The 27,412-nt window shown below is 38.4% G+C and overlaps 1 protein-coding gene across 2 annotated transcripts; it reads left to right on the top strand.

The window, feature by feature from the left end:
• Window positions 1-87: 87 nt before the first annotated feature.
• LOC147255829 (sodium-coupled neutral amino acid transporter 3-like) lies at window positions 88-26,687 on the top strand. 2 transcript variants are annotated; one of them, XM_086213843.1, is made up of 16 exons: window positions 88-231; window positions 4,850-4,999; window positions 5,571-5,640; window positions 6,189-6,304; window positions 12,083-12,156; window positions 12,318-12,410; window positions 12,618-12,699; window positions 13,504-13,586; window positions 13,806-13,864; window positions 19,864-19,980; window positions 20,169-20,248; window positions 22,536-22,636; window positions 22,740-22,864; window positions 23,164-23,308; window positions 25,024-25,127; window positions 25,258-26,687. In XM_086213843.1, exons 2-16 carry the CDS (start codon window positions 4,935-4,937, stop codon window positions 25,360-25,362), a joined length of 1,419 nt encoding a protein of 472 aa, XP_086069969.1. In that variant the 5' UTR covers window positions 88-231; window positions 4,850-4,934; the 3' UTR covers window positions 25,363-26,687. The 2 variants fall into 2 exon arrangements, with proteins under 2 accessions (XP_086069969.1, XP_086069970.1); XM_086213844.1 differs by lacking the exons at window positions 5,571-5,640; window positions 6,189-6,304.
• The last annotated feature ends 725 nt before the right edge of the window (window positions 26,688-27,412 follow it).

The following is a 27,412-nucleotide window of genomic DNA, read 5'->3' as shown; positions in this document are numbered from 1 at the left end:
AGAAAGAGGAGTGTCTATTCTTATGACATCACAAGAAACTTGAAACCATCATTTTTAGCAACCCTCCCTCCTCACTGTCAGGCTCTACATTTGCTTTCTAACCGCTTCCTGGCACACTGTGTGCTTCTGTTCTAGGCTCTAAATAAAAGTGTAAACTCCAGCTCTGATCCCTGGACTCCACCACACAGGTGTTTATTTGCTTCTGAGATTTGGCCGGGCCTGTTTCAGGAGGTAAGATACGATAGTTCTTTGACAGATCAACAAATTCTATTGTGATGATGCATTTTAAATTGAGAAATTTTGCTCTGGAATAGGAAAAAAACAAAGGAGAGGAGTCGATCTTTGTTGAAAGCTCTGCACTAGTTACCTCCCATATCTGATTCATTTAGCTCATTATGTGAGGAGTGTGCAGCTGTTCTCCAGATGCGGTCCAATTCTTGTTCCAATGGTTTTAATCATTGGTAGTCTTTATTTCCTTAAATCCTTTGTTGTTGTTTTTAAACTGAAACTTCTTATGAAAAATATATGTGCATGTTTTACATGAGCGTGCAAGAGAAAAAAAATAAAAAATGAAAAAAACCAATCATTTTGGACATATTTAGTGTTACTTTAACATAAATTGATGCCTACCACATGGTACATCTTAGTGTGATGGAGATGCACTTTTAAAAAAAACTGGGAGACATCAAAAGGAGGTATGATATTGAAATGTAAACCTAACATTCAAAGAAAAATAGGACAGGGTGTCATTTGCAGTCAGCACAGATTTGACTTTATGTACTCACCTGAGTTTTTTCCAGAATCAACTTGTGTGTATAAGAATAATGTAAACCATTGAAACATGTGAAACACTTCCGTTTCTTTCTCCAATGTCACAAATATGTTTCTTTGACCAATCTATTCTGGAAGTAATAATTTTTTAATAATTTGGCACACATGAAGAATCATAGCATAGCAGGATTTTTTATACAGTCAGTTACTCTTACGTCAAGGGTCAGATTTGTATCATATCATAATTATTTGATTAACAAACAAGTCAACAGTTGTTTTCTGTTTTTTTAGTTAAAAAAATGCATGTTTTTTAAATGGACAAAGCTAAATCATTTTGATATAGCTGCTGTTTTTACTCCTGTCTTGTTTTTTTGTTTTTTTAAATCACCTTGTAATATGTTTGGGCTTTGATGTTATTAAAATAATTTAATGGCATCACCATAGGATGAGACTACTTAATCAGCCCAATAAAAGTAATGATGGCCTCTTTCCAACCACAATATATTGCTGCCCTACGTTAACACAATGTGTATGACAAAAAGTGCTATATTTGTTTTCACAAGTCTGAAAAGGTAATTGTCCATCCATTTCTATTTTAGCAGACTGGAGATGTGTAGGATTTCTCATTCAACCTTTTGACTTTTTTGAGTACACCATCTGGGTATTCAAAGTGCACAATATGGTTCCATACATGTTAGTGTGAACATACTCAAACTGGCATATTTAAGAGGGAAATATGAGAATTGAGACACAATAAATGTTTATAGTTTTTTTTACATCAGCTGCCACCCATGCAGTGTCAAACCAATATGAGACCATTGAAGACATACACGATAAATTGTAAGTTGGTAAATATATTAAAAGCATTCTCACATAGCGTCTCATACATTTTAATTTAGATTCCGATTTTTTTGTCACTTCCACAGTAGGCAACATCCATGATAGCAAAATACCATTATTCATTGATTAGTGGTGAAGTAAAAAAAAAAAAAAAAAGATTTGTTTTAAAAACTAAAGTCACTTTTAAGATCAACAAGAGACACATTTATGATCACACACATACAGATCACACACCAACTTAATTATCCATTCAACAGCCTGGAATTTATCATAAACACAATTTTTTAATTTTTTTTTATTTACAGTCGGAAGTGTCTTCAGCCAAAAAGCATGGCAAGCAACACTTGAGCCTGATTGGTGCACAGGATGGGTGGGTGCACCTGCATCACCAAGTTTAATCAGTCAAACAGTCAAATAGTGTCAGATATGCAGGTGACTGGAGAAAACAGTCAGAAAACAGTGGATAGTCTTCTGCAATTTCCAGTTCTCTGCAAAATGTGATTGCTATACTTTTTATATTTTAACAGTCAACTATCTCACTACCTTCTGACTATATCACTGAATTACGTGTGTTTTTCAAATATTTTTACATTATTCCCTTATTTCTGTTGCAGCCATATGAAAAAACTTAGTGATTGTATGCAGCAATTGAATGACAGTATGTAAAGCTACATGTAAAGTGTATCTCTGTTTGGGGATACTACATAAAAATAGTGTCCATGTGACCACTTCTGTACAAAATGTCAGTGTCTGAACATTCAGCTCAGTCATGTTTGAGCAAGGAGGTCATTCTTAGCGGCTATCACCCTGTCTGTTTTTATTGAGGCCTACAGGGAGGAGATATCTACCACTGGAGCTGTCCAGATTTGACCTCATTCCAGCCTCTTTTTTATGAAGCCAAAGTGCCTTTCACAGGTGTCTGAGGAAGATTTTGGTGCACCAATGTAATACAGAATTTTTTGAACAGATCTTTTCAGATGCCTTCAAAATGACTTTAACTTTTGGTTTGGTGGCGTTACCTCTGAAGCGCTCTGAGCAAGTAATAATAATAATAATAAAAATATTGATAATGATAATAATAATAATAATAATAATAATAATAATAATAATAATAATAATAATAATAATAATAATAATGATATCTTGGTTTTGTACAACATTTTTCAAAAAGCCAAGGCTGTTTCATGAAGTGACCTACACAAAAACATACAAAAAAGAACAGAAACAAAACAATAATGGTGATTTTTAGACATCATTCAGGTGAGAATGAAACTTTCTCATGAATCTCACATCTGATGCTTTAACCTCCAGGCATAACAGTAGCATATGACACACTGCATAACTGATGAAAGAGATATCAGCTGAAAACACAAGTGATCGTGTGTATGTAATTCAGTCAAGGTTGGATGACAAATCACATAAACAAAATTAGAACAGATTGCACCAACAACTGTGACATTTGTTTGGGTCTTGGTTTTTCATTTAATGGGATTATGCAAAAACAAGATGGCAAGTGTCCACCAAACTTGGTGTAAGGGTGTAAATGGACCAAGGAAGAATCAATACAATTTTGAGGCTTTAGTTACCACACTATCTGTTGGCAACAAAAAAAGCAAAAAACTTTTAATTATGGTACACATTTGTGATATATTTACTATTAAAGAGTTAAATGCTTATAGTGGTCAAGGATGCTTTTATACCACTGTGAACATGGTAAAGGCTATGTTATAAGTCATGCATGCACAGTAATATGTTATGGCTTGAAGCATAGCCAACAAAGGAATGAATGAGTGCGAGCACTGTATCCACTTTGTCAATTAATCACAACAGGCGACAAGGAAAAAAATTACCTGATTTTTTCCATAGGGAAAGAAGACATATGGTGTTGGTACTAGTGAGTACAATGGCCGTGTTTGGAAGAATCACTATGTTCTAGCCAGGGGCTGAGGCAAAACTGATCTGATCTGATATGTGTTGCTGGATAATGACACAATGAAATTCAACACAATCAACATTCACAGAGGATTCTTTGTGTAGAACAAATTCCCTTTTGGAATCAGCCCTGCACCCACCATCTTCCAATAATTGAAATTTTGATGATACCAGTGGTTGCTTTTCTGACTTGCTGATCATGGGATGCTCACAGGAGGAGCACCTTAAAAACCTGCACGATACCCTAAAATGCCTTCAAGACAATGGACTGAAAGTAAAATGATAGTAGTTTGAGTTCAGTAAAACTTGCATAGAGTATTTGGGTCAAGTTTTGAGCACAAAAAGATATGGACTTTCCACAGCAGTTGTGTCTTGTGGGACATCAGAGTTAAATTGCTCTAAAAAAATAAATTAGAAAAGCAGTATTAAAAAAATATCCACCATCACCAAGGCCTAGTGATAACTAAAGCCTTTGCTCAAAGAAATGTATGTTGGCCAAATCTTGATTCAGATGTGGAATAGATCTGTAAAGGAACTGAGTCAAGATTTGGCCAACATACAAAAATGCTAGCTGGAATGCCAGAGCAGCTATAGCCATGAGAGTTGCTAGTAGAGTCCTGGAAGAGACTACATATTGATTCTGCTGGGCCTCTTCAGAACAACATGTTCATGATAGTTGTGGATCTTACACTGAGTGGCAGAAAGTTTTTTTGCACATCTCAAATCACATTTCAAGCAACCATCACAAGGCTGATGAGACCATTTGCTTGGATTGGTCTACCTGAACAACTCATGGCTGATAATGCCACATTCATGTCAAGCAGAATGGAATCTTCCACATCGAGTGTGCTCCAGGTCACTGAGCAACAAAGGATTTTGCAGAGAGATATATTCAGAGATGCAAAAAAGCTTTGCAAAGGCCCTCATAACACTGAGGAAAATATCTCACAATTCCTGATGTAGTATGACACCAAACCACAATACTGGACAGTCCCCTGCTGACCAATTAGATCTGAGTTGTATGTTTTATGATTCATTGATGAATCCAGTGTCTGTTTTTCTAGCATCGTTTTTTATTGGCATGATGAAAAACCCAGTATTGTTTCCTGCTGTGTGGTACACATAACGTGGAGAAAAAATTCCCACAATATTTGTATATGTATTTGTCACTGCATTTCGTAAGGTATACATTGCAACAGTTTCCTTTTACAGCTACTTACAGCTTAACCACTTGTAACCACAAGTACACAGTAATGGTATCAGTGTTCTATTGTCAATAAGCTTTTGTCTCTTCTCTGTTTTTCAGATTTCATCCTTCTTTGTTTTTTTCATTCTCTTTAAATTTCTGTCAATCTCAAGAAACAAGTTCCCAAAAAGTGCCTGTCATTAGTATGGAACTGCAGAAGCTGTCAAATGGTAATCATCACCATGACGTTGATGTGCCTGTGGAGGGAGGGTATGTTCCCTATGTCATTTCTCTTGGGTGACCTTGGGCCTGTGTCAACATAGCAAATTCCTGTGATTGCCAGCTTCATTTTTGAATGCTTTGATTCAGATGGAGCCTATGGCAGATACACTGGAAATCACTAAGAGGTCTTGGGAGAATGTCTGTAATTACATCATATGAACTATCTATAGCAGCATTAAAGTTTGTATTAAATTGAATTCAACAAAATGACACCAAATTAAAAATCCTTTTGGGTTTCTCTGCATATGTCAGCCATGTGGCGATGGTAGCATCAACTATCTGGGGTTCTGGAGATTTGGTTTAGTAAAAAAAAAATTCAGGCTCCTTCTAACGGTCGCCGTTAAGTGAGATGATCAGATACATGTATTCTTTTCTTGAATGGATCCACCTAATTGGAAGTGTTTCATCCTTGTGCTGCCCAGTGTCCTTCCATCATTTGTCTATCAGAAAACATGTTATGTGGACACAGGCTCTTGAATCTGAATTCATGCTTATATTCATGTTCATATTGTCCAAAGCTGAGAAGCAATGTGTCTTATTTTCTTAATGAATATTCTAGAACTCCACCAGTGGAGGAAATGTTTTTGCAACATTCAAGTGATGCTTCAAAAAGACATCAGTTCACAGATGTGAGTATTAGAGAAGCAGATGCCAAAATGCGTCTTCAGTCTCTGAAATGCGTGCATTTACAGTGTGCTTGAGACACAGCATGTAAGTCATGGGATTGCATGGGGGCCAGAAAGGGGCATAATACAGCAGGTCCACCACTTAGCAATGTAAATAACCTTTTAACTTTCATTACTGTGCTCTTTGGAGCAGTTGCCTGATGAATGTCTCCTACTGCAGCCTTGATTTATTATGTAATTAATTTGGATATGAAAGATGGACATCTAAAAATAATTCATGTCAAGATCATCTTTGTTTTACAAAGCAGCACCCACAGAGCTTTGCTGACTGAGATAACTGTTTATTTTTTAATACCCTCAACTTCTGGTAAGTGTTCTGTCACCAACAGTATACTATATACATCATTAACTACCATTTGTTGTTAAAATGACATATTTAGTTATCGTGTAAAATCCCTACATAGGTGAGATGTGATGTGATGTGATTTCACAATATGCAGTTGCACATCAAATCACTGTTAAGTTAATATTCCATTTTATGTGTTTTCCAGTTTGAAGGTAAAACCTCATTTGGAATGTCTGTCTTTAATCTGAGCAACGCCATCATGGGCAGTGGCATTCTGGGTCTGTCATACGCCATGTCAAACACAGGGATCATGCTTTTCGTGTGAGTGTCAGAAGCATGTTCACCTTAGAGCAGAGAGCCCAACTGAACACGACACAGACACTTTAAAAAACACCCACACAGTTTCCCTGAAAGGGACACACAGACGAACAGAAAGGAGAAAAGGTAAGCATTACACAATATTTAGCTTGAAAAAAATGTTGCTAACATACACGGTGATAAAAACATATATGCAGTTGAATGTTAAATAGAAAATGGAATGTTGAATGTTAAAAGACAACATCAAATAGATGGTGCTGAAGACCAGGTCCTGGAATATGGACTGCAAAATACTGGGCAGATGAACTTTTAGAAAGTAGTGATGCTGCCACACAACCTCAATAAAAGAATAACTATTTTTCTTAAACAGTGAATGCTGTGTAGTTTTAATCCATACATGTATTTATCATCAACATTTCAATATGATTTTGACTCTACAAATTTTTGTACTTTCACACATGTTCTGTTTATCTCTCAGTGGATTTTTTTCCATTTGAGCCAACAAAATGAATACACAAAGGGCCACAGGGGTTTTATCTTTTTTTTCATTTGATTGTTTTTAGTGTCATTTTTTTAATTTCTTGTAAAAAAGAAAAAAATTTAAGCAAAGGCATTTTTTCTTTTCTCTGCTCAATCAAAAACCAAACAGGACAGTTGACACAGAAGTTAAACATAAAGACCAATTGTGTCTACTATGTTGTAAAATTTAAAAACACAAATATGAGAAATTATCGACATTTTACATTACATGTTTTGCAAAATAGATGTAGATGACAAAATCAGTCACTGTTTACAGGTGTCATTACTTTATACCATGTATTGACAGAAACTAAGGGATTCTGGTGTGTGTACTCAGTTCTCAATTGAAAAAGCATTTTCCAGGGAAGTAAACACATCATTCATGAGTAAGGCATCACTCTTACTAGACTGAACTTCAGTCAGGGGGAAAACTTTATTGACACATATGTCAATACTACATGTCAATCTCTCACAGCGCATTGCACTGGCAGATATAACTGCCCGAGATTTCAAGGTAGCATTACCCGCATTAGGGTGCCAAGATCTCATGATAACACAAATATAATTTTTTTAAATTTAGAAAACCATTGAATCAGACTGGTCTTTAACCACCAAATGTAAAGTGGCTCCTGATTGGTTGTACTAGTTGATGAAAAACAGAATGGTAGAAAATGGGATCTTTGGAAGAAGCAAATAATAAACATTAATAGAATAAACACAGCTTTAAGTGTAGTTATTGGAGAAAGCAATTAAATAAAAAGACCAGCGATGTTTTCAAGCTGAAAAGATATTTTTGACATACCCATGTTTTGTTGTGCTATGTCACATTTGTTAGTTAGTAATCTGCCCTCTCATATTAATTCTAGACAAGCAGTTTCATGGGGCTAATTTAAAATTTAAATTTGGAATGGTTGCAGTTAACTAACAGTTGGCATCAAGAAGATAATAGCTACCTAAATGTTAAATGAACTGCATTTGGAGCCTCTGTGTGTGTGTGTGTGTGTGTGTGTGTGTGTGTGTGTGTGTGTGTGTGTGTGTGTGTATGTGTGTGTGTGAGAGAGAGACCATTATTAAGTTCATTTACTTTCTGAACCATTAAAGGAATGTTAATAAAATTATTTCCATTTATACATCAATGCACTGACTTACATGTTGTAGCGACATGTCAGTAAATATTTCTCCTGAAGTAAGATCCAGTCTAGTTTAACTGATGCCCTACTAACGACTGCTGTGAGTTTCCCCCAAAAAATTGTACATACGGCAATTACATCTATCTAAAGATATTCAATATAACTATTTTGATATTGCTTATGTCATTTATTTTTTGAAAAATTTTGTTGATTTGTCCTTTTGTTTTTGATTTGATGACATGGAATATCTACTTGGCTGTTATTCTGACATCTACTTCCAGTTTATTTGATTTACATTACCTCTCAATTTCTTTAGAAAGCAAACAAAAAATGTTGAAAGCCAAATTGTAATTTGTCTTTTGTGTTCTTCTTTTAGGATTTTGATTTAATATAGAAAAATCGAACAAAGTAACAGTTGTGTTTTTTTATTTTTCCTTTTTGATGAGAAACCCAAAAATTAAAAAAACAATAACAGCAAAACAGCTTGTTAGTATGTTGGTTCAACTGGAAAATCAAAGTTTCACTGATACCTTGTAGGGAGAACCTTTAATCCTCCCAAGCTAAAGAATGATTTAACTTGCTGCACTCGGATTTAAAAAAAAAAACAATTAAACAAACAAGAAAATAATGTGAATTATGCAATATTTTAATGTAACAATTCATTATTCACAAGCATTATGTTTATTACTGGTGATAATTTGTACTTATTTTCAGTACAGTACCAGTTATGCCAAGGTTGCAGTGTCGCTCAATTAAGTTCACTGTTCACATACACTGAAATATCTCGTATCAACGATAACACAACATTGTCTATGAAAGCTGAACAAAGTACAACAATATAGTGAGAAAAATCTATATATTTTCTAGTAAATCCAATGGGGTATTCGGTCAGACATGAGAAGAATATTGAGCAATAGCGTTTAAAATTCAAGGCAGAGACCAAGACAGGTAATGGAAAAACACAGATGTAGAGAAGGAAAGAGAGGGACAGAGATGAAGAAAGAGAGAAAGGGGAGAGAATGATGGACAGACGGGGAGATAAGCAGGCTGCAATGAGAAAGACAGCAAACAATAACAACCAGCTAGTACAAGTACAGGACTGAGAATACTGATATACTGTAAATACTACAAGTACTAATGCTAAAACTGAAACTAAGGCTATAGCTGAGCCTCTTCAGATCTGTAGCCTCTTCTAGCAGCATCAACCAGGCATCTGGGAAGTGGAGAAACACAAAGGCTTCCGAAAAGAGGTTGAGTTAGTAACACATATGAGTACAGTGGGTCAGAGAGGACAGAGAGGAGAAAGAAGCCCAGTGCATCATGGGAGATCCCCTGACAGTCTGAGCTTATGGCAGCATATCTATGAGCAAGTCTAAGCCAGCCCTAACTATAAACTTCATCAAAAAGGAAGGTCTTAAGTCTACTCTTACATGTAGAGAGGGTGCCTGCAGACCAAAACTGGGAAATGATTCCACAGAAGAGGACCCTGAGAGCTGTATGCGCTGGCCCCTATTCTACTTTTAGGGACTCTATGAAGACTCTCACAAGTAACCCTGCATCTTTTTGAGACAGAATGTGTCTGATCTTAGCAATGTTACATGAAAGAAGGCAGTCCTGGAGATTTGCTTTATGCGGGAGTTGAAGGACAGATCCTGATAAAAGATAACTCCCAGGTTCCTTACAATAGCGCTGGAGGCCAGGGTGATGCCATCCAAGATGCCTATCTCATTAGATAGGGTGTTTCTAAGGTGTTTTGGGCCCAGGAAAATAATTTTCAGTTTTGTCAGAGTTTAGTAAAAGAAAATTGTGGGTAATTCATGTTTTTATTTCCTTTAGAAAGGCCTCAAGTTTAGTCAGCTAATTTGTTTCATGTGAACGCATTTATACGGCGGCACAGTGGTTAGCACTGTTGTCTCACAGCAAGAAGGTTGTGGGTTGGAGCCCTGGCTTGAGAATGTGAGTCTTTCTGTGTGGAGTTTGCATGTTCTCCATGTAACTGCATGGGTTCTCTTTGGGTACTCTGGCTTCCTCCCACAGTCCAAAGACATGTAAGAGGGGACTAGGTTAATTGCACACTCTAATTAGGTGAGAGAGTAAATGGTTTTCTGTCCATATGTGCTGGCCCTGTGTTGGGCTGGTGACACATCCAGGGTGTACCCCACCTCTGCCCGAAGGCAGCTGGGATAGGCTCCAGGCCCCACCCGCAACCCTTAACAGGATAAGCGGTAGAAAATGGATGGATGCATTTATAAGTACAGCCGCATATTGAAACAGATTCGAAATTGTGAGCACAACTTTGAGAAATCAAATGTAATAATTTCATTTTTTGTAGATTTTGTTAAACAGGGATCTTGCGCCAGTCAGTGCCAGTGTTAGCCAGTGACTCCTGACTTGGGGTTCCTGAAGTGTTCCAAGGCCAGAATGGAGACAGAGTCTCATCAGCTGATCCTCAGTCTGTCCTAGGTCTCCTCCATCTGGAAGCACTTGGAAAACCTCCCTGGGGAGATGACCAACAGACATACAAAAATAACCTCAACCCAGACCTTTCTATGCAAAGAAGCAGTGACTCTATGCCAAGATCCTCTTGTATGATTGTGCTTCTAACATCATCATGGAATACCTCAAGAGATACTTGATACGTCAAGGGCATACCATCTGCCCACCTCTCATACTGAATCATATTTGCATGTTTCATGATCATAATTAGGAACAAAGTTTCACTGGCAGATCTAGAGCTTGGCTTCTCGCTCAGCTCTCTTTTCTTCACAACAGCATGTTAATGTGAGTAAAATACCGTTCCTGCTCCCCTGATTCTTAGAACCATACTATGCTCGCTCAACAAAACCCTGACACACTTCAACATCCTCCTTAAACCAGAGTATGGATCGGATTTTTTTCAGAGCCAGTCAGTTTACTTTTTCTCATTGCACAATGGCACAGTCCCCAAGAAACTCCACAGAACAGTGCCCTTGCCGAACTTACACATCTGGGACGGCCCAATTGTATTTCAGGCATCAGCCCACTGAAGTGCTACCCCCCTCCTCCATGACTAGTGATAGGTGACAAGGTGCCCCTGATGCATTCCACAGGATAATTTTTGACCTTGCAAGTCCATCAATGATATTTAATTGATTATGCCAAAAATGTAATGCAAACAGTGATAATAAATTTTTCTTTTTAAAACCATGGTGTTGAAGTATCCAGGTTTCTTTTTTTAAAGAAAATTAAATTAAAACAAGCCATACTTTGAAAGAAAACCTTTTTTAAAAATGGGATAAAAATGGACCTGAGACAAACATGAAGATTAAACCACAAGGACTTTATATTATGAAGCATGAAACCTACAGCAATGAGACAACTTTCAAACCCATGGTGTGTGAGCTTGCCTTTATACAAATCATAATAATCGGGGGAGATGTCAGCTGTGGCATGGTTAGACAAGTCCTTTGTTTAAAAAAAAAAGAGGCAGTCATGTTAAACGCCCCCCCCCCCCAACACAGACACACACATACTCACACACACACACACACACACACACGCAACCCAGCCTTGCTGCAGTCTAAGGGTGGGACAGTGTTTACTGAATGCACCATTATAGCCCCAGTGCGTAATCCACTTATCCATGATTAAGGGATTAGAGATACACCATTTGTTCAACACACTCCAGGATTTTTACAGCAGTCTAAATTGGCCTTGTATCTCATAGATAACAATGATAGTGACATTATTGCATCTGTTCTCATTGAATAAGTAATTTTCTCCTTTTGTAAGCCTTACTAAGATCATCTTTGCCCCAAGAAATTTTGAGAAATCAGGAGTGTCAGATGTTGCATTTTTCTGTCTAATTGGTTTACAAGTCTGGGCTAAGCAGCTAAATGATTAGATCCAGGGTGTGTGTTTCATTACCTGTTTTAAAAAGTTTATTTCGCCCTTTGAAAACCAGTTCTAAAAAAAATAAATGAATATGTAAGAACTAAATAAAAATGAGAAACATAAAACATAATAGGGTCTTCGCCAGAAGTACCTTCTGGCTCAGGCCCTAATTAAATCCAAAGATCAGAAAAATAGTCAAAAATAATCAACATAAATGAGCTGATGTGTGTTGCCTCTCACAACTGTTTGTGTTTTACAGGGTCCTGTTGATATGTATAGCCTGTCTGTCCAGTTACTCTATCCATCTACTGCTACGCAGTGCTGGTGTTGTGGGTAAGGCTTCATTAAATTTTGAAAACACGATTAAAAACTAGCCTAAGAGCTCAATTCTGTTCACTGGACCCCTTTTCTCCTTCATTACTATAAATCTAATGCTTATTCAGAGTCCTATGGTGTATCAAAGTCCAAAGTCAGTTTGTTGTTGGTCTGTCCAGGTATTCGTGCATACGAGCAGCTGGGCATGAGAGCTTTTGGTCATCCAGGAAAGATTCTAGCAGCCATCATCATAACATTACATAACATTGGAGGTAGGATGTAATATGAATGGGTCCCATATGTGATATTTGATTTTGAACTGTTGGTTCCTCATGTGAAACCACCAATTACAACCTCAACCAAGGCAACCAAAACATGCCATAACTCTGTTTCCAGGGGACATGAAAATATAATAAATGTGAAGCTGTGCACCAATGAACATTTTTTCCTCAGTCTCCCAATGTTTTTCTCCTCTACAGCCATGTCCAGTTACCTGTTTATTGTGAAATCTGAGTTACCACTTGTGATCCAAGCCCTTTTAGGCAAGACATCCATATCTGAGTGAGTACTGCTGACAGCTGTGAAATCATGTATATAAAATTTAATAGCACATTTCAAAACCCGGGTTACAATATGCTTTGTCAAAGAAAACCATCTAATAATGAATAAAATAAAATTAATTACCATTGAAGTACAAAAAAATTTAAAAAAAACTCTTACAAACATCATACATGAGAAGAATGTATATGATTCAAAACCTGTTGACAAAATATACAGTGAGTCTTAAACTGTTACAATTTCTCTACTTTGCTAAAACACAAAACCTAATCTTGAAAATAAATTCACAGTGTGGTTTACAGCACTTTCTGGAATAACATGCGCTAAAAAGTGTTTTCTTTTTTATGTAATGTTTAATGAATGCTAAACAGTGTTTTTATTTTGACTGGCTTGCAGGAAATGATCTGGCAACTGTTCTGTCTTGGACACAGACACTTTTGTAGGTGATTGCTTACAATGTAATGTAATATAATGTAAAGACTTTTGAGTACTCATGCACTTGTGTAATGTATAATTACTAGTAATATAATAATGCAATTGCATGTATGCTAATATACTGCCAGATTGTCTGTAGTTTGCTGGTACTCTTTCCTCCAAAATCCAAATATTCACAACAACACTGACTGTAAGTTTGTCAAGTTTTGTGGAGACATGAAGAGCTCAAGAAAAGAAGTAAGGCTGTCCATCTGTAACTGTATTGATATTAAGATTATCTCCCCGGGACCTTCACACTACATTCCAGTTGCAGCTTTTGTGTTGGTAAAAATGATATCACACGTGATGCTTTATGTTCTTTACTCAACCTAGTGATTGGTTCATGAATGGAAACTACCTCATAATCATTGTCACTGCCTGCATCATCCTTCCATTGGCGCTTATGAGACACTTGGGTGAGTCCCTCATTTTAAGCTCTCCAATTACATGAATGTGAGTTGGAACACATCCTCCTTGTTCATCATTGGAAGGTACATCAACCTTTACAAAGCTGCTGTCAAGAATGAATCTATAGAAATCTTTGAAAGCTAAGTAGAACTTATATTAAATCTGTTCCGACAGTAAATGTTGCAGTGTAATTACTGTGCCTGTGTCTATTTTCCTGTGTTTTTCAGGATATCTTGGTTACACCAGTGGCTTCTCTCTTTCCTGCATGGTCTTCTTCCTCTCAGTTGTGAGTCTGTCGGGACATCCATTTTTCTAGACTCTGCTTGTTGTCAAGGCACGGAGGGAGAAATAATTGTTACCATTAGGGAATGAGTTACCGCCAAGCTGTGTCAGCAGAAAACAAACTACAACATTTGCTATATTTTACACCAAACATTGAATAGGAGCTTCGCTTCAAATGCCTTTTCCCACTATGTATTTCTGATAATGTGGTCAACCTTGTTAACCAAGGAGTTTGGCAATCTACAATGGAGTTGTGTTGTCTTAACTGTCAGTGTGTGTGCCTGTGTGTTCGAGGGTGGTTGTGGGGTGTATGGGAGAGGGCCCTCAACTAATCAATCAATGAATCCTCAAGGCCGTTCTCCAGCACACTCCAGCCATCCAGCCAAGTGTACTTCAGGTTGACTAATACATGCTCGTGCTTTAAGCCTGCAACTGGAGTAGAAAAAAAACTAGTCAGCAGGAGAAAAGATAATGCAGTGAGACAAAATAACAGGAAAGTGAAAGCTGAGTCCTGCTAAGCTTGCTCCAGACCTGGCTACTTCTGGCGCAAATACTGCACTGGTTACTGAGTGGTGATTCATGTTACTTACTGAAATTAACCAGGCTTTTCAGTAATTCCACAACTGAATACAACCCCGGATCGACTGTAACTCTTAACGGTTTAGTTATCAAAAGACATCAACAAGTCTGAAAATAACACATTACAACAATAATGATATGATGATCCTGCCATAGTTCTGGATGGTTGAACTCCTAGTCTCATCTCGCTGTGTAACCTTGCTGTGGATTCTGGCTCTGCTCTTTCCTGATCGTGCCCAGCTGAAAACATCACCTCTTGTGTTACCCTCTCATTCTTACTTCTGTGTCTTGGAAGCCTTCAGTTCACCCTCAGCATCTGTTAATTCTTCTTTTGGTTCAGTTTCCATTACAGCAAAGCTTGGGGTGTCTTTTTGACTCTTGCATTTAAAATCTTGTGACACTGTCTTTACTTCAAAACGCCTAAGTCTAACAATTTCTTGTTCAGAATCTGTTTCCACTTCTTTTTGAATTCAGGGTCTTGGTTGCCCAGTATGACTGTGTGATTTATTTATTGTTAGTCCTCTGGGAGCTTGAAACTTGACAGTGACTACACTCTAAAAAAGAAAACACTGGCTCAACTTAAAAAAATTAAGGTGACAATTTGCATGGATCTTTTTAAGTAATGGCATCTTAGTCTTTATTAAGTTAATTCCGTGAGGCTTTTATAGTTATACTAACTCAAATTTAGTGAAGTGCGAAGTTCAACAAAGTAGCCAAATTGATTTATTTAAGTTAGTCCAATTTATTTGTTTAACTTCCACTCTACTCAGAAATGTCCATGCAAATTGTTACCTTAATTTTATTGAGCATTAGCAATTTATAGTTGACAGTTAAAATAAATTACAAGAATAGCAATACATGTTTTAGTAACATTTTGTGAACAATGTTTCTGCCAACAACTTTGTGCACCAAACATTGCCCACCTCCAAATAAATTAATAAACACACAACTGAATTAGTTCTAAACAAAACACAAATAAATGAATTTCAAATAAACAAGTTAAACAAGATCAAATAAACACAACACAAAGATACTGCAATTACTAAAGGCAGTTTTGGATAGTCTTTAAGTGCATGTGAAGGAATCAAATCTAACAAAAACTCAGGAACTAATCACAGGAAAGAAAGGAAAAGGCTGAGTTATCACTGTTATCAATGTACCTAAGGCCAAGTTATCAATATCACACAATGGAATACAACATCACAGTTTCCAGAATGACCATAAAACTACAGCTAAAACCCCTGAAAACATGTCACTACAACAATTAACACTGAATTCAACACTTTAGTACAAGAGTTTACTTTTCAGAGACATTACTTTGGGACTGGCTTTAAGACCATCAAGCTCAAGGAAAATCTTTTGAAATACTTCAAAAGTGTTTCTCAGATGTTTTGGGTAGCTGAGATTGAGGGCATAAATTAGCGCCATCAGCAAGGCACAGGCTCTTGGGACATCCAGGACCTCAAGGACTGCTGTTCCCTTGATTACAATTGTTGCACTGGCTGGGTCAGATGTTGTGGCACCTCTGGTTACCACAATTTTCAATGTCAGTATCTTAAGTAACCACATCTAAGAATAGGAGCAAAGTACATTCTCATTTCCTGAGTAGACTTCCCCTGTACTTCTCAAAGCATATACTTATTTCCTGGGGCCTCATGTATCAATACTTGCCTGGATCTCATCCTAAAAAACTGCCGATGCAAGAATCCAGAAAGTTGCGTACGCACAAAAAAATCCGGATGTCTCAATCTGTGCGAGCACCGGAATCCACGCAGGTTTGCTTGATACATCCCAATCAGCGTGGAGCTCAGCGCAGATGTCAGAGTGACCGGGCCCTCCCCCGTTACGCCCATGCATAAATATGCGAATTTATTTAAATAGGGTCTCCACTGTCTGCACTCGCAAAATAATGTCAAAGAAAAAGAGGTTCATGGCCTGCGAGATGCTTGTCGAGGAGGTGGAGGAGAGACAGCAGATTTTTTTTTTTGACAGCCTGTCCAGTGGTGTCAGTACAAAAAAAAAATGTGAGTGGGATAAGGTGTGCGAGAGGGTGAACGCGGTGGGTTCGGAGCAGTGCACCCCCGCGGAGACTAAAAAAAAGTGGTCGGACCGCAAGGTGGAGGTCAAGCGGCGTTCAGATGCCCTCCAGAGGAATGGCAGTCAGCACCTGCCTGCAGCCTCTCCCCAACAGCGCTGTCGGACAGAATGTGCGAGTCGTGCGTTGAGCCAGGCCACCTCGCAACAATGTTGAGCAGATTCATCTGCGCATCAGAGATGAATCTGCACATTGATGAGTGGAAACCCTTAAGATGAACGTAAGCACATTCCTCATGGGACGGCGCTTTTATGGCAACATGAGTGCAGTCAATGCTCCGATTACACAGAGAATCTGACTATTGCTGCAACCGCACCGTACGGGAATTTAATGTACCTGCGGGAGAGGCGGATGATCAGGTGCACCACCAAGGGCATGGCCCGGCTGAGGGTCGACTGGCTCACCCCGCTGGAAGGAGCCAGTGGCCGAGAAGCCGAACGTGCTCAGCACCTCGGGTTGCCAACCGTCCCGTATTAGCTGGGACACCCCGTATTTGAGCTAAAAAAAAAAAAAAGAAAAAAAGGCGCATCCCGTATGGGACATCGTTTGTCCCGGCCTCCCCGGTAAAGGGCAGATGTACATATTTTTTCTGTTTGCGCAGCATGCAGTGTGTCTGCAGGATGCCTGCCTATGTGTTTGTGTGCTGTAGTTAACGGGCGCTAGGACCGCTCCGTGCTGCTCAGTTGACAGGCGGGTAACGCTTGTGTGTGTATGTACAGTAAAACTGATCAAATTACATGATGGGCTCAGATAGCTGGTGGTGTCTGGTTGAAGAATTCCATTTCCATTGTTCCAGTAAGTGTGATACAGTAGCCTAACGCAGGTATATGTCAGTTTGTATGTGTACCACGTCCTCCAGCAGCACAAGTGCTGCCGTTGTTGACAGTTGCACATTCAGCACAATCGTGAAGAATCTCTAATAGCTGCTTCAGTAAAGCCAACAGGTGTTTGACTTTGTGTTGATGTTTTTTGTGCCCGATGTATGTGCGGTTGTCAAATAATGTCAGTTACCAAACACCGCCACAGGGTGTCGCCAACGGACCAAAGTGCAGTTAACGCAAGAATCGGCTTTCCGCCAACTTCTACTGCAGCTCCAGAGTTGGCGTGAAACTGCGCAAGAATCGACAAACTTTTCGTGTTGAAGCGCAGATCCTGGCGTACGCAAGTTTTTCTACAACAGTGTTGATACATGAGGCCCCTGGTTGTGAAATATAACATTTTGGTAGTTACTATTTCATGACACATCAGAATCAACCATCTACTATCTTTGTCCAGAGTTGGCTATGCTCGCTTTCATTGTCTGAGTAAGGTACCAACTGCTCTCTGAAGAGGTCCTCCTCCTTCTGTCTTAAATACACCACCAACGTACGGACAGCCACCTTCCCTTCTTCTGTCCACAGAGTTGTCCTAAGAAGAGGAAGAAAAATGTTAAACTGCTCTTCAATGAGGATGCTTTTTATTACATCATTGGGGGAAAAGCCTGGAAGATGACGTTTATGAGGACTAAACTAATTACGCCTCTCTACTGTGTTTACTTATCAAATAATATATTGACAGTTTTAAAGAAAGTTATAAGTCAGATTATAAATTTTAATTATACATCTTAAAACATCAGGTAAAAGAAAAGTATATATATATATATAAACCCACCTTTTTTCAAATCATTTGTCTACTATTCTGTTTCCTTGTTCTGTTGGCACAAGTGTTGATTGATGACCGAATGAAGACAATTTTGACTGCAAATTTCATTTTAATAAGGGTTTTAAATTTAGCTTTTGTTTTCATGATCTCCTTGCAGTTCATTTGTTGTATGCTTAAGTATTCAAAGTTTTGTTTTTTATTGATGTTCATTGTACCTTGAAGTGGCCGGTGAGAATATTATCCCTTTGTAAGTATTGGGTTGCAAACAGTAGCATTTAATACATTCAGGAGACAACGAGCAATGTTAGTATTCATTTTAAATTGTAATTTTAGCCCACTGACAAATTTAAATCCAAAATTCCCTCTACCGTGAGCCTGAGATGTTGTATAAACCACACACCAAACATTCAACTACTTGAAAAAGTGGATTTCCCTGATTGAAATTAACCATGTTACATTTATTCATACCTCTAGCACCATGTTCTTTATGCGCTGAATATTCATTTTTGCAGCCCCTCCTCTTGAGGACGTCAAGGTCATTATTTTCGGGGTATAATGGTCCAATTTTGCCATGAAAGTGGTCTCAAGGTCAATAGTGGTGATCCGTCTGAATTCTTGGTTTATCTGTAAAAACACAAACACAAATTAGTGCTGCTAATGTGTTGCAAACATAATAGGGCCTGAGCCTGAAGGTACCTAATAAAAGGCACAATCTGTTAATGTAGAAAATTAACTTGAACCTCACACAGAAATAACTTCAGGGTTTAAACATCAACCTGCATAGATTTTAAAACCAAAACATAATAACTATGGAGCGTAGCAACCCTTCACTTATTAAAGGTTAAACACGAATGTATGAACAGCTGCATGCAAACCAAACCTGCATCAAAGTTTTACCAAATCTAAATTTGGATGAAGCAGAACACGTTTTTTTCTCACCTTTGCAGTGTCACAAGTTCCCTTACAGAGGTTCCGTGCCAGTAGATATAATTCGGCTGCCACTGCACAACAAAAACATGAAAAAAATTAGGGCTGACTACAGCTAGCTAGCTAAGTTTACCAGCTAACAGCCAACTAGCTACAGGTTTAGTGATAGAATGGCTCAATTATCTGAGGACAAGCTTAAATTTCAATAGGAACAAACGTTTCCATGACTGTGTGTTAATACAGTTACTAACTGTTGTGAATGTAGTGAAGCAAATAAGTATTCACCGAGTAAATTGACTTCAAAGTAGTCTGTGTGAAATGGCGTTTTCCCTCCTGGTGAGGACAGCACAGGCAAGTCCACTCGGCTCCTCCCAACATAAATGAGTTGCACTAACTTAATACCTTTCTATTGTTACGAGTGGGCAGAAAATTGTACTTAAAAGTGATACATTTAAGAGTAATGACAGCTTTCTTTATTTTGGTTTTGGCCAACTTATCATAAGTTATCAACTTATAAAATTGTGTACATGTAAAAAAGATACATTTTCAAGCTGGAAAAGCTCTTAAATTTATTTTCATAAATTTTCAATCTATTGTTGCCCTAGACTCACGCACTGCTGGAAATTGTACTATGCACCTGAGAGGTAACAACAGTCCTTTGGGTCCATTTTATAATCATGCCTTTATCACCAGAAGTAGAACAGGAAGTTTTCCTCAGACAAAATACCAAAAAGTAAAATTCTCCTTTTGTGTTTCATCAGGTCATCTACAAGAGATTCAACATTGATTGCCCTCTAGAAGTATTTGGAAACTATTCTCTGAACACAGCAATCCCAGAGGTCACATGTGCCACCAAATTCTTCACCATCAACAAAGAGGTCAGTAATTAAGTCCCCAAATTTCAAGGACATTGTAACAGTCAAAAATTCAAAGGCTGCTGAGTGCTCTGAACTCATGAGAGCTATTTGGATGTGTCATATTGTGTGTTGCACATAGCCTGATATGTTCAGAGTTTGTGCTTGCTGGAGAATCACCATTTTAAGTTGCTTGACTACTTTATTTCCAGACTGCGTATGCCATCCCCATTCTGGCATTTGCTTTTGTGTGTCACCCTGAGGTGCTTCCCATCTACACCGAACTGAGCAAGTAAGACAAAGAATTGTTTTGTTTCTCACATTCTCAACAGCATACATGCAAATTAAAGGAGTATTGCAAATTAAAAAACATTTTATTGTGACATATAGATTTTTATTTTAGATGCACTTCTAGGGAGGATGTGTGACAGTCATTGGCTTAAGAGCTTTCTCATGTCAATTCTCACCACTAGTTTTATTTTTAGGCTTGGAACAGCACCTCTCTACCTTGCCATTTATAAGAAACAAAAATTAATAAGAAAATGATTGACTCACTCTCTAAAATTATCTTTGACAAAGCAGGAGCAAGAGCAAAGCATAGTGGTGCACAAAGCATGAAAGATTGTTGTTGCTGCTCTGTCTAAGACGCAGGCCAGACTAGAGGTGTTGATTGCTTGCACGGTTTAAAGTACATGCATGAATAATATGGTTAAAAAGCTGCAATTGGACTGAAACAATAAAAGATCATGAGATTTACGTTGATGATAAGGTAACTATGCAACCTTTTTCCTCCAGAAAATGCTTCCTGCTCGCTTCGCTTGGTTCTATAGATATTGAAAAATCAAGGAAGTGCATCATATACACCGCTTGCAAATATGATTTGTGGGAGTCTCTCCTTGGCATGCAATGTCAATAGAATCCACTGAAAGTCAATAAGCTTCGATAGAAAGTTAGAGAGGGGTAAAAGTTCAAGTTTCCAATTTTAAAATGTAAAACTTTAATGCAACCTGAGGAATTGCACCCCAGGAAATAACAAGAAGACATGAAGGTTCTTTTTAGACACCAGGCAAGAGCCATGTTTCCAGACATTTAAAGTTTCATTAGTATTATTTGATAAACCTTTTTATAATCAACCTATGACAAACACACACACACACACACACACACACACACACACACACACACTTGCATGCATAGATAAGCACACTGAAAACAAACAGGACTAAATATAATGCATTCCAAATCACAATCCAATTTGAGAGTCAGACTCTTTAGGAAGCCCAAGCTTTGAGGCAGTTTGTAGCCACTGTTGACAGAGGGCAAAACAGCACAAGTGCCCAAGAAGACAAGCTTGGGGACCAGCAACTCAAAGGACAGCCCCGATTGCTCCAATACCAAAGTACAGAACATGATACTAATCATCACTAATCTATACCGATTTTGGCAGCAGTAACTTTGCAAAACACATCAGGGGTGGGAGGCCCAGGAAAAGGGCCGCAGCTTAGTCACAATAATAGCAGGCCAAGGGCTAAAACAATAGCTGCAGTTAGAGGCCAGGAAGAAATAGACTGGTGAGGTGAGAAGTATAAGCCAGCCTACATCAAGGAGCAGCTAAATTATGCAAAAGTTCAAAACACACATTGGCGATCCACTGAGCGAGAAGGCAACACAGCCAACCTGCCAACCAGGGAGGTGAGGGATGGTCAGAGTTCCTGCCTGACCTGTAGAACCCAACAATAAGATTAGAAAGTCTAAAAGTAGCAGCATGCATACCTTATAGGACCGGCACCACACCACAGCAAGTAAGATGCAAATGAAGGAACCTGGTGATGATTACGTGGTGGAAGAAGGAGGGGTAGAGACCCAGCCTGCCACACATCCTTACCAGATGAACTGCTTTGTCAGTGTGAAGAGAGGCTGCAACAATCATCAGTCACATCCCTTTGTTGTTGTTCCTCAGTTTCTCACATTCTTCATGTTCTTTTCTTCCTTCGCCAAACCAGCTCCTCACCAATGCTTCGCTCCTCCTAACTCATCACGTTCCCCATTTCTGCTCCTACATCTCTCCTTAAGATTCCTTTTCACTCCTCTCTCACCATTGAAATTACCTATCCTCCCCCATGGAATTTCTTTTCTCCTTTCATTGTTGCTATCTCACTCTGTATTAGAGAATGTCTTTGGCTTGCGTCTTTTGCACTGTTCTGCGCTTCTTCTTGAATTTTGCTCTGCACACTCAGTATGGTTTACAGCATAGTCCAGAGGTTACAGTACACAGCAGTGGAAGTCCACTCAGTTGAATCAAGCAAACTCTCAGTCATTGCTCAATTTGAGCCAGCCATTGTTAGATAAAAGCAACTTAACCAAAAGGCAGCTATGTTTCTTTGGAGATTGCAGAGAGCAAAATTAGAAAGTAAATATGACATAACAAAAGTCAAAATAAATGATCATATTCCACAACTGCTGGACATAGAAATTAACCACTGTTTAATTACATTTAAAAAGAAGAAATCCAAAATGATTGCAATGGTTTTTGTGTCTTAAGATCTTGTCCAAATCTCTGCCATGTTGTTCCCCTGCAGCCCAACAAAGAGAAGAATGCAGCATATTGGCAATGTTTCCATCCTTGGCATGTTCATCATGTACATCCTCACTGCTATATTTGGCTATTTGACTTTCTATGGTGAGAAATCTTTTTTGATCAGCTGCAAAACATAGCTCAGTTTGATCTGATAGAAATTGAAAGGTTACAGGTTTATGATCTGTGTGTGTATGTGTGTGTTCAGAGAATACTGAAGCAGAGCTCCTCCATACATATAATAAGGTGGACCCTTTGGATAGTCTGATCCTGTGTGTTCGACTGGCTGTCCTGGTGGCTGTCACTCTGACCGTGCCTGTGGTCCTGTTTCCTGTATGAACATATATGTCCTCTTATAACACATCTATCTGATATTCTGTGTGACACTGTCATAAGTCCCTCTGAGTTAGAGAGCACCTGCAAATACGTATTCAGTATCTGACCATTTGTTAAAATGGATTAGACGAATAAAACGAAAATCATAATCATAAGTGAATCTTAAGTATGCTGCAACATTTTTTTTTTTAATATTTAACTTCAAAACACTGAGCGTCAAGTGCTGAGATTGCATTTTCATCTGATATGAGTATCCTGTCAGTATCTCAGCATACCCTATGTCCATATTCTCTTAGATCCGACGAGCTCTCCTACAGCTTCTGTTCCCAGGGAAGGCATTCCATTGGCTCCGACATATCACTATCGCCTTTTGTCTACTGTTTGCTGTCAACTTGCTGGTCATCCTTGTCCCCAACATTCGAGACATCTTTGGGATTACAGGTAGTTCTTATAAAATGTCACAACTTGATGAAATGGCAATTAAATAATATCAGACACCTAACTTTAGAATAGCCAACAAAAAAATAAATCAACAAACAGGGATTTTAGGGGTTTCATCATCCATGAAGTATATTTTGCATTTCAGGGACTCAAATAGGTTTTTTTCAGCTCACAAAGATATTTTTCCCTCCTGCATTACTTCTTTGCAAGTCCAGACTGCAGAAAGTGCCAGCCACATGTGTTTTGCTTAACAAAAGCAAAACTGTTCAAAAGCATCCCTTGTACAACAAGTACTTCTGACCAAGCAACCTAACTGGTCAACAAGACATTTAGAATATGCTTAAATTAGCGCAACAGTGCAAATTACTTAAAATATACTCTGCCATTTCCATGGCAACATTGTTGCGTAACTGTGAGGGCATCAGCAAGAAATGTCTGAGCTGGAAATTCATCTGTTTGTTGTTAATTTTGATTTAGTCTCAGTTTTGATGGATGGTTGGAAGAGGATGAGGAACCACAAGGTGCTCCTAGATTGCTGCCAACTGCTCTGTTATAGCCAATAGCTTCTTAGGGACAGAGTAGACTTACAGTCCATGATAGACTTCATACCAAGCCATGATGCCTGGTCTCCCTTGAGACATGAAGGTGACTCTGGATCTTTTGACTGTTGGCCCATTTTGCATTCTTGCTCTGTTCAGGCTGGCTTTTAGTGACCTACGTTGGCTGTCAGGCTGTCATGTAACCAGATTTGAAACCTGCATTCCAAGCTTTCAGTATACCACACACTCATTGAAGCAGCCACAGCACACCTCACTGGTCGACTGGGGGTCTGTAAGGTCTTCAAAAGCAGATAAGGCACTAGGCTTCTGATGAAATAGCTATCCTGTACCCTGTTGTCATGGCTAAATGGAACCATACTATCTTGCATTTGGATCTTTTAACATTGGAAGGATTCTCGAGTCACTCATTGTGGGATGTTTAATCAAGTGTGTTCCCATCATGTTATTCAGAAATCAATGTATCTCCTCCCACATTTACCTAGACAAATTAATATAACAAATCTACTAGGGTTCCCACATTTCAATTCAATCTCAACGAGCTCGTTTGGAAGCAGTCCAATATATGCCATTATCTTCTTAACAGTGAGTAATGATTTCAATAACATAACAGTGCAAACATGCAATTTTTTCCCCCAAAATTATTCTGTGATACACAGTGTATAGTAAATACTATTTTACTTGAGTACCATGAAATATTTTAACTTTATACAATGATTTATAGAAATTGCCAAAATTTAGTTACTTTTTTGTGTTTAATTTCACAAAACAGACTGAATTGATTATCTCTAATCTTGTCCTCAAAATCAGCAATAATCCACTCGTTCTATTGGAAATTCTTTTTATATATAATACATTATGGACTACCTGCTTGCTATATATGGATTTGATTTTGTGGATTCTCTGGCAAAAGTCAGTACAGGGTCCTGAAATGGAACAGCCCATTTGCGTTACAAAAAACTCCATGGAAAAAGGATGCACTAAATGCTCCTCTATTTTTGACCACGATGGTCTTCTAGAAGGGGGGAGATATATTCCATCTAGTTGAAACAGTAAATAAGAATAAAAAAAATGGTTCCTACATTCCTTTTCTATTTGCAGCATAATAAATCGTGTTTTTCAAAGAAGGTGTATATGACATGTTTTCTCTTTGGTCAGGGGCAACCACAGCCCCCAGTCTGATCTTCATCCTTCCTGGACTATTCTATATCCGCATCATCCCCACTGAACAAGAGCCCATGAGCTCAAGACCAAAGATCCAGGTTGGTTTCTGGTTACCCTCTTGACTACGGAGCTCAAGATGAAAGAGTTTAATTGAATTCAGTAAACAAGACGAACTACAAAAGGCTGTGCGATTTTGATTTGACATTGTTTTTCTTTTTGGGTTTTCAGGCTGCATGTTTCACAGGAATGGGTTTTATATTCATGACTATGAGCCTTACATTCATTGGACTTGATTGGATGAGTGAAGGAAAACGAAGTCTGGGCGGACATTAAAGTGTATCCTGCAAAGCCCTACAGCAACAGCAGCCAATCCAGCACAATCAGCCTTTTGGGTGGGTTCCAAAATTCCAGTCTCTACTGAAAGGTTAGATCACTGCAGCATCAGCTTTATTAAACAAAAGGACAATCAGTTCTTTTACAGTGTTGAGTGGGGCCAATTTTGATATGTATTTACTTCACCTCTGCTTGGAAAGCTGACAAATATCTTTACCATGGAAATATCTTTACCATCTACAGCAATGATCTCCTTTCAGAGGTTATTTGTGGTGTGTAATGTCAATAATTGGAGCAAATTCAGAAATTATACAGATGGAAACTGAATTGGTGAATTTTTGGTGAAGTTAAATTAATGTTGTGTTGTTTCTAAAATTAATCATGACAATTTAAAGCTACTGCCCAATTGTGTCCGCTCATAAGAGATATATATATATATGAAGGAACTATCGATATATTCCGATGATACATTTCAATTGATGTGGTTTACAAAATGTGGCAGCAATGTTTGACAGCAGGAAATTGATCCAACTTTGGGGGGAAAAAATGGTGTAATTCATTTGTTTTTGAAATCACATAAATAAAATATGACATGTGACCTGTCTAGTTTTTGTAATAATAAAACCATTGAGACTTTTGTTGTCTTCACTAGGGTCACTGACTGTGAGTATCATCCCCTCCACACAATTTAAGTGTGCAAGTCAAATGTAAACCCAGGTGACCCATTTTAAACACAGGCATTTAAATTTTTCACTAACATAACAGTATGCCTTGGATTATTTTGAAGGAGACTTGCACAGAGTCCTTCAAAAGATAAAATACATTGTTTTTTCCCTGATTGCTAAAACACTAAACTCCATTCTCTGAACCAAATTTCAAGTGGCCTAAACACATTATTATAATCAAACACTCTTTTGGCCAAATCTTCAATGTTCAGGTACTTGGAATTTTGCAAAACTCTTTTGCTCTTTTTTGCTAAACCTTAAACACATTCTCAGTAACAAACATATTTCACAATATGAAACACTTGTGTTGCAAAATTGTAAAGATGGTTAGCAAAATGTAAACACGTTTCTAATGATGTGGTCAGACCAACTGGGCAGGACAAAAGTCAGTTCGGGGTGCACAGGTGGCACATCTGCATCCATCTACAAAGGACAGGAACATACAGAGAGGCAGAGGAGGAAGAGTTCATGTGACAGGTGACTGATGAGGAGGATGACCATGTCATCCAATGCAACAGACTTAGCATGAAACAAGTGCACAGAGTACCCTTTGAGTGCAACTCTGCAAGAGTCACAGATATGAGATCAGTATATGCAAGTAAGTAACTGCACAAACTTACAGCACAGTCCAATTCTATGCTCATAGCAAGTAGCAACTGAAACTTCTAGCCTACAGTAACTGAAGGCTAGTAGTTTCAGTTGCTACTTTTTACAGTACTGTAAATTATATTGTAATGTATATAAATCTGGAATGCAGAGTACAGAGTGTCTTTCTGGATCACTTACTGTAATGAACTACTTTTTATCCATTTTTGTAGAATGTTCTTACTTGATTTCATGGAAAGGCCCCATGAATATATTTTTATCGATGAAACAGTGTTAAATCTGACGAAAAGGACCCAGAAAGGCAGGAATACATACACGTGCCATTGTGTAAGTCCTTGATCGGCATGGTGGCAATATCACCCTTTGTGCAGTCATAAGTAACTAGGGGTTCTCCACCGTAATGCAAACCTGGGGCCATATAACACTGAACATCGCCTTTCATTTCTGAGTGGTCTACAGGATATTATGGCTGTGCGTGAGCAGCTGGATTAGCAAACAGTGCACCCTGAAAATGTCATAGTCTGAAAGAATTTGAGCTTTCATCGTGCTGTCCTGATATGCAAGTGGTTCATCAAAAAAAACGGCACTTAATGAAGGTTTCCTTCCAGCTTACAACCTGTTCCTGAATCTAACATGAGTTTTTCTCTGCATGGCTGTGGAAGGTCTATGACCAAGAGCCCTCCGCAAGGTAAACAAAGGTTTTAAGAAGATGGCTGGAG

The sequence above is a fragment of the Aulostomus chinensis genome, chromosome 9 (genome assembly GCF_037954235.1).
Source record: "Aulostomus chinensis isolate RoL2024-O1b breed Wild chromosome 9, RoL_Achi_v1.0, whole genome shotgun sequence".
Classification (NCBI taxonomy): Eukaryota; Metazoa; Chordata; class Actinopteri; order Syngnathiformes; family Aulostomidae; genus Aulostomus; species Aulostomus chinensis.
The sequence above is the reverse complement of the archived record's forward strand: the minus strand, read 5'-3'. Positions and strand labels throughout refer to the sequence as shown.

What these genes read in the sequence shown, in the direction of transcription:
- LOC147255829 (XM_086213843.1), top strand. Translation starts at nt 4,935, where the DNA reads ATGGAACTGCAGAAGCTGTCAAATGGTAATCATCACCATGACGTTGAT. An exon ending in AAAGACATCAGTTCACAGAT is followed by an intron (nt 5,641 to 6,188) that starts GTGAGTATTAGA and finishes TGTGTTTTCCAG; the next exon opens with TTTGAAGGTAAAACCTCATT. An exon ending in ATCTACACCGAACTGAGCAA is followed by an intron (nt 20,249 to 22,535) that starts GTAAGACAAAGA and finishes GTTCCCCTGCAG; the next exon opens with CCCAACAAAGAGAAGAATGC.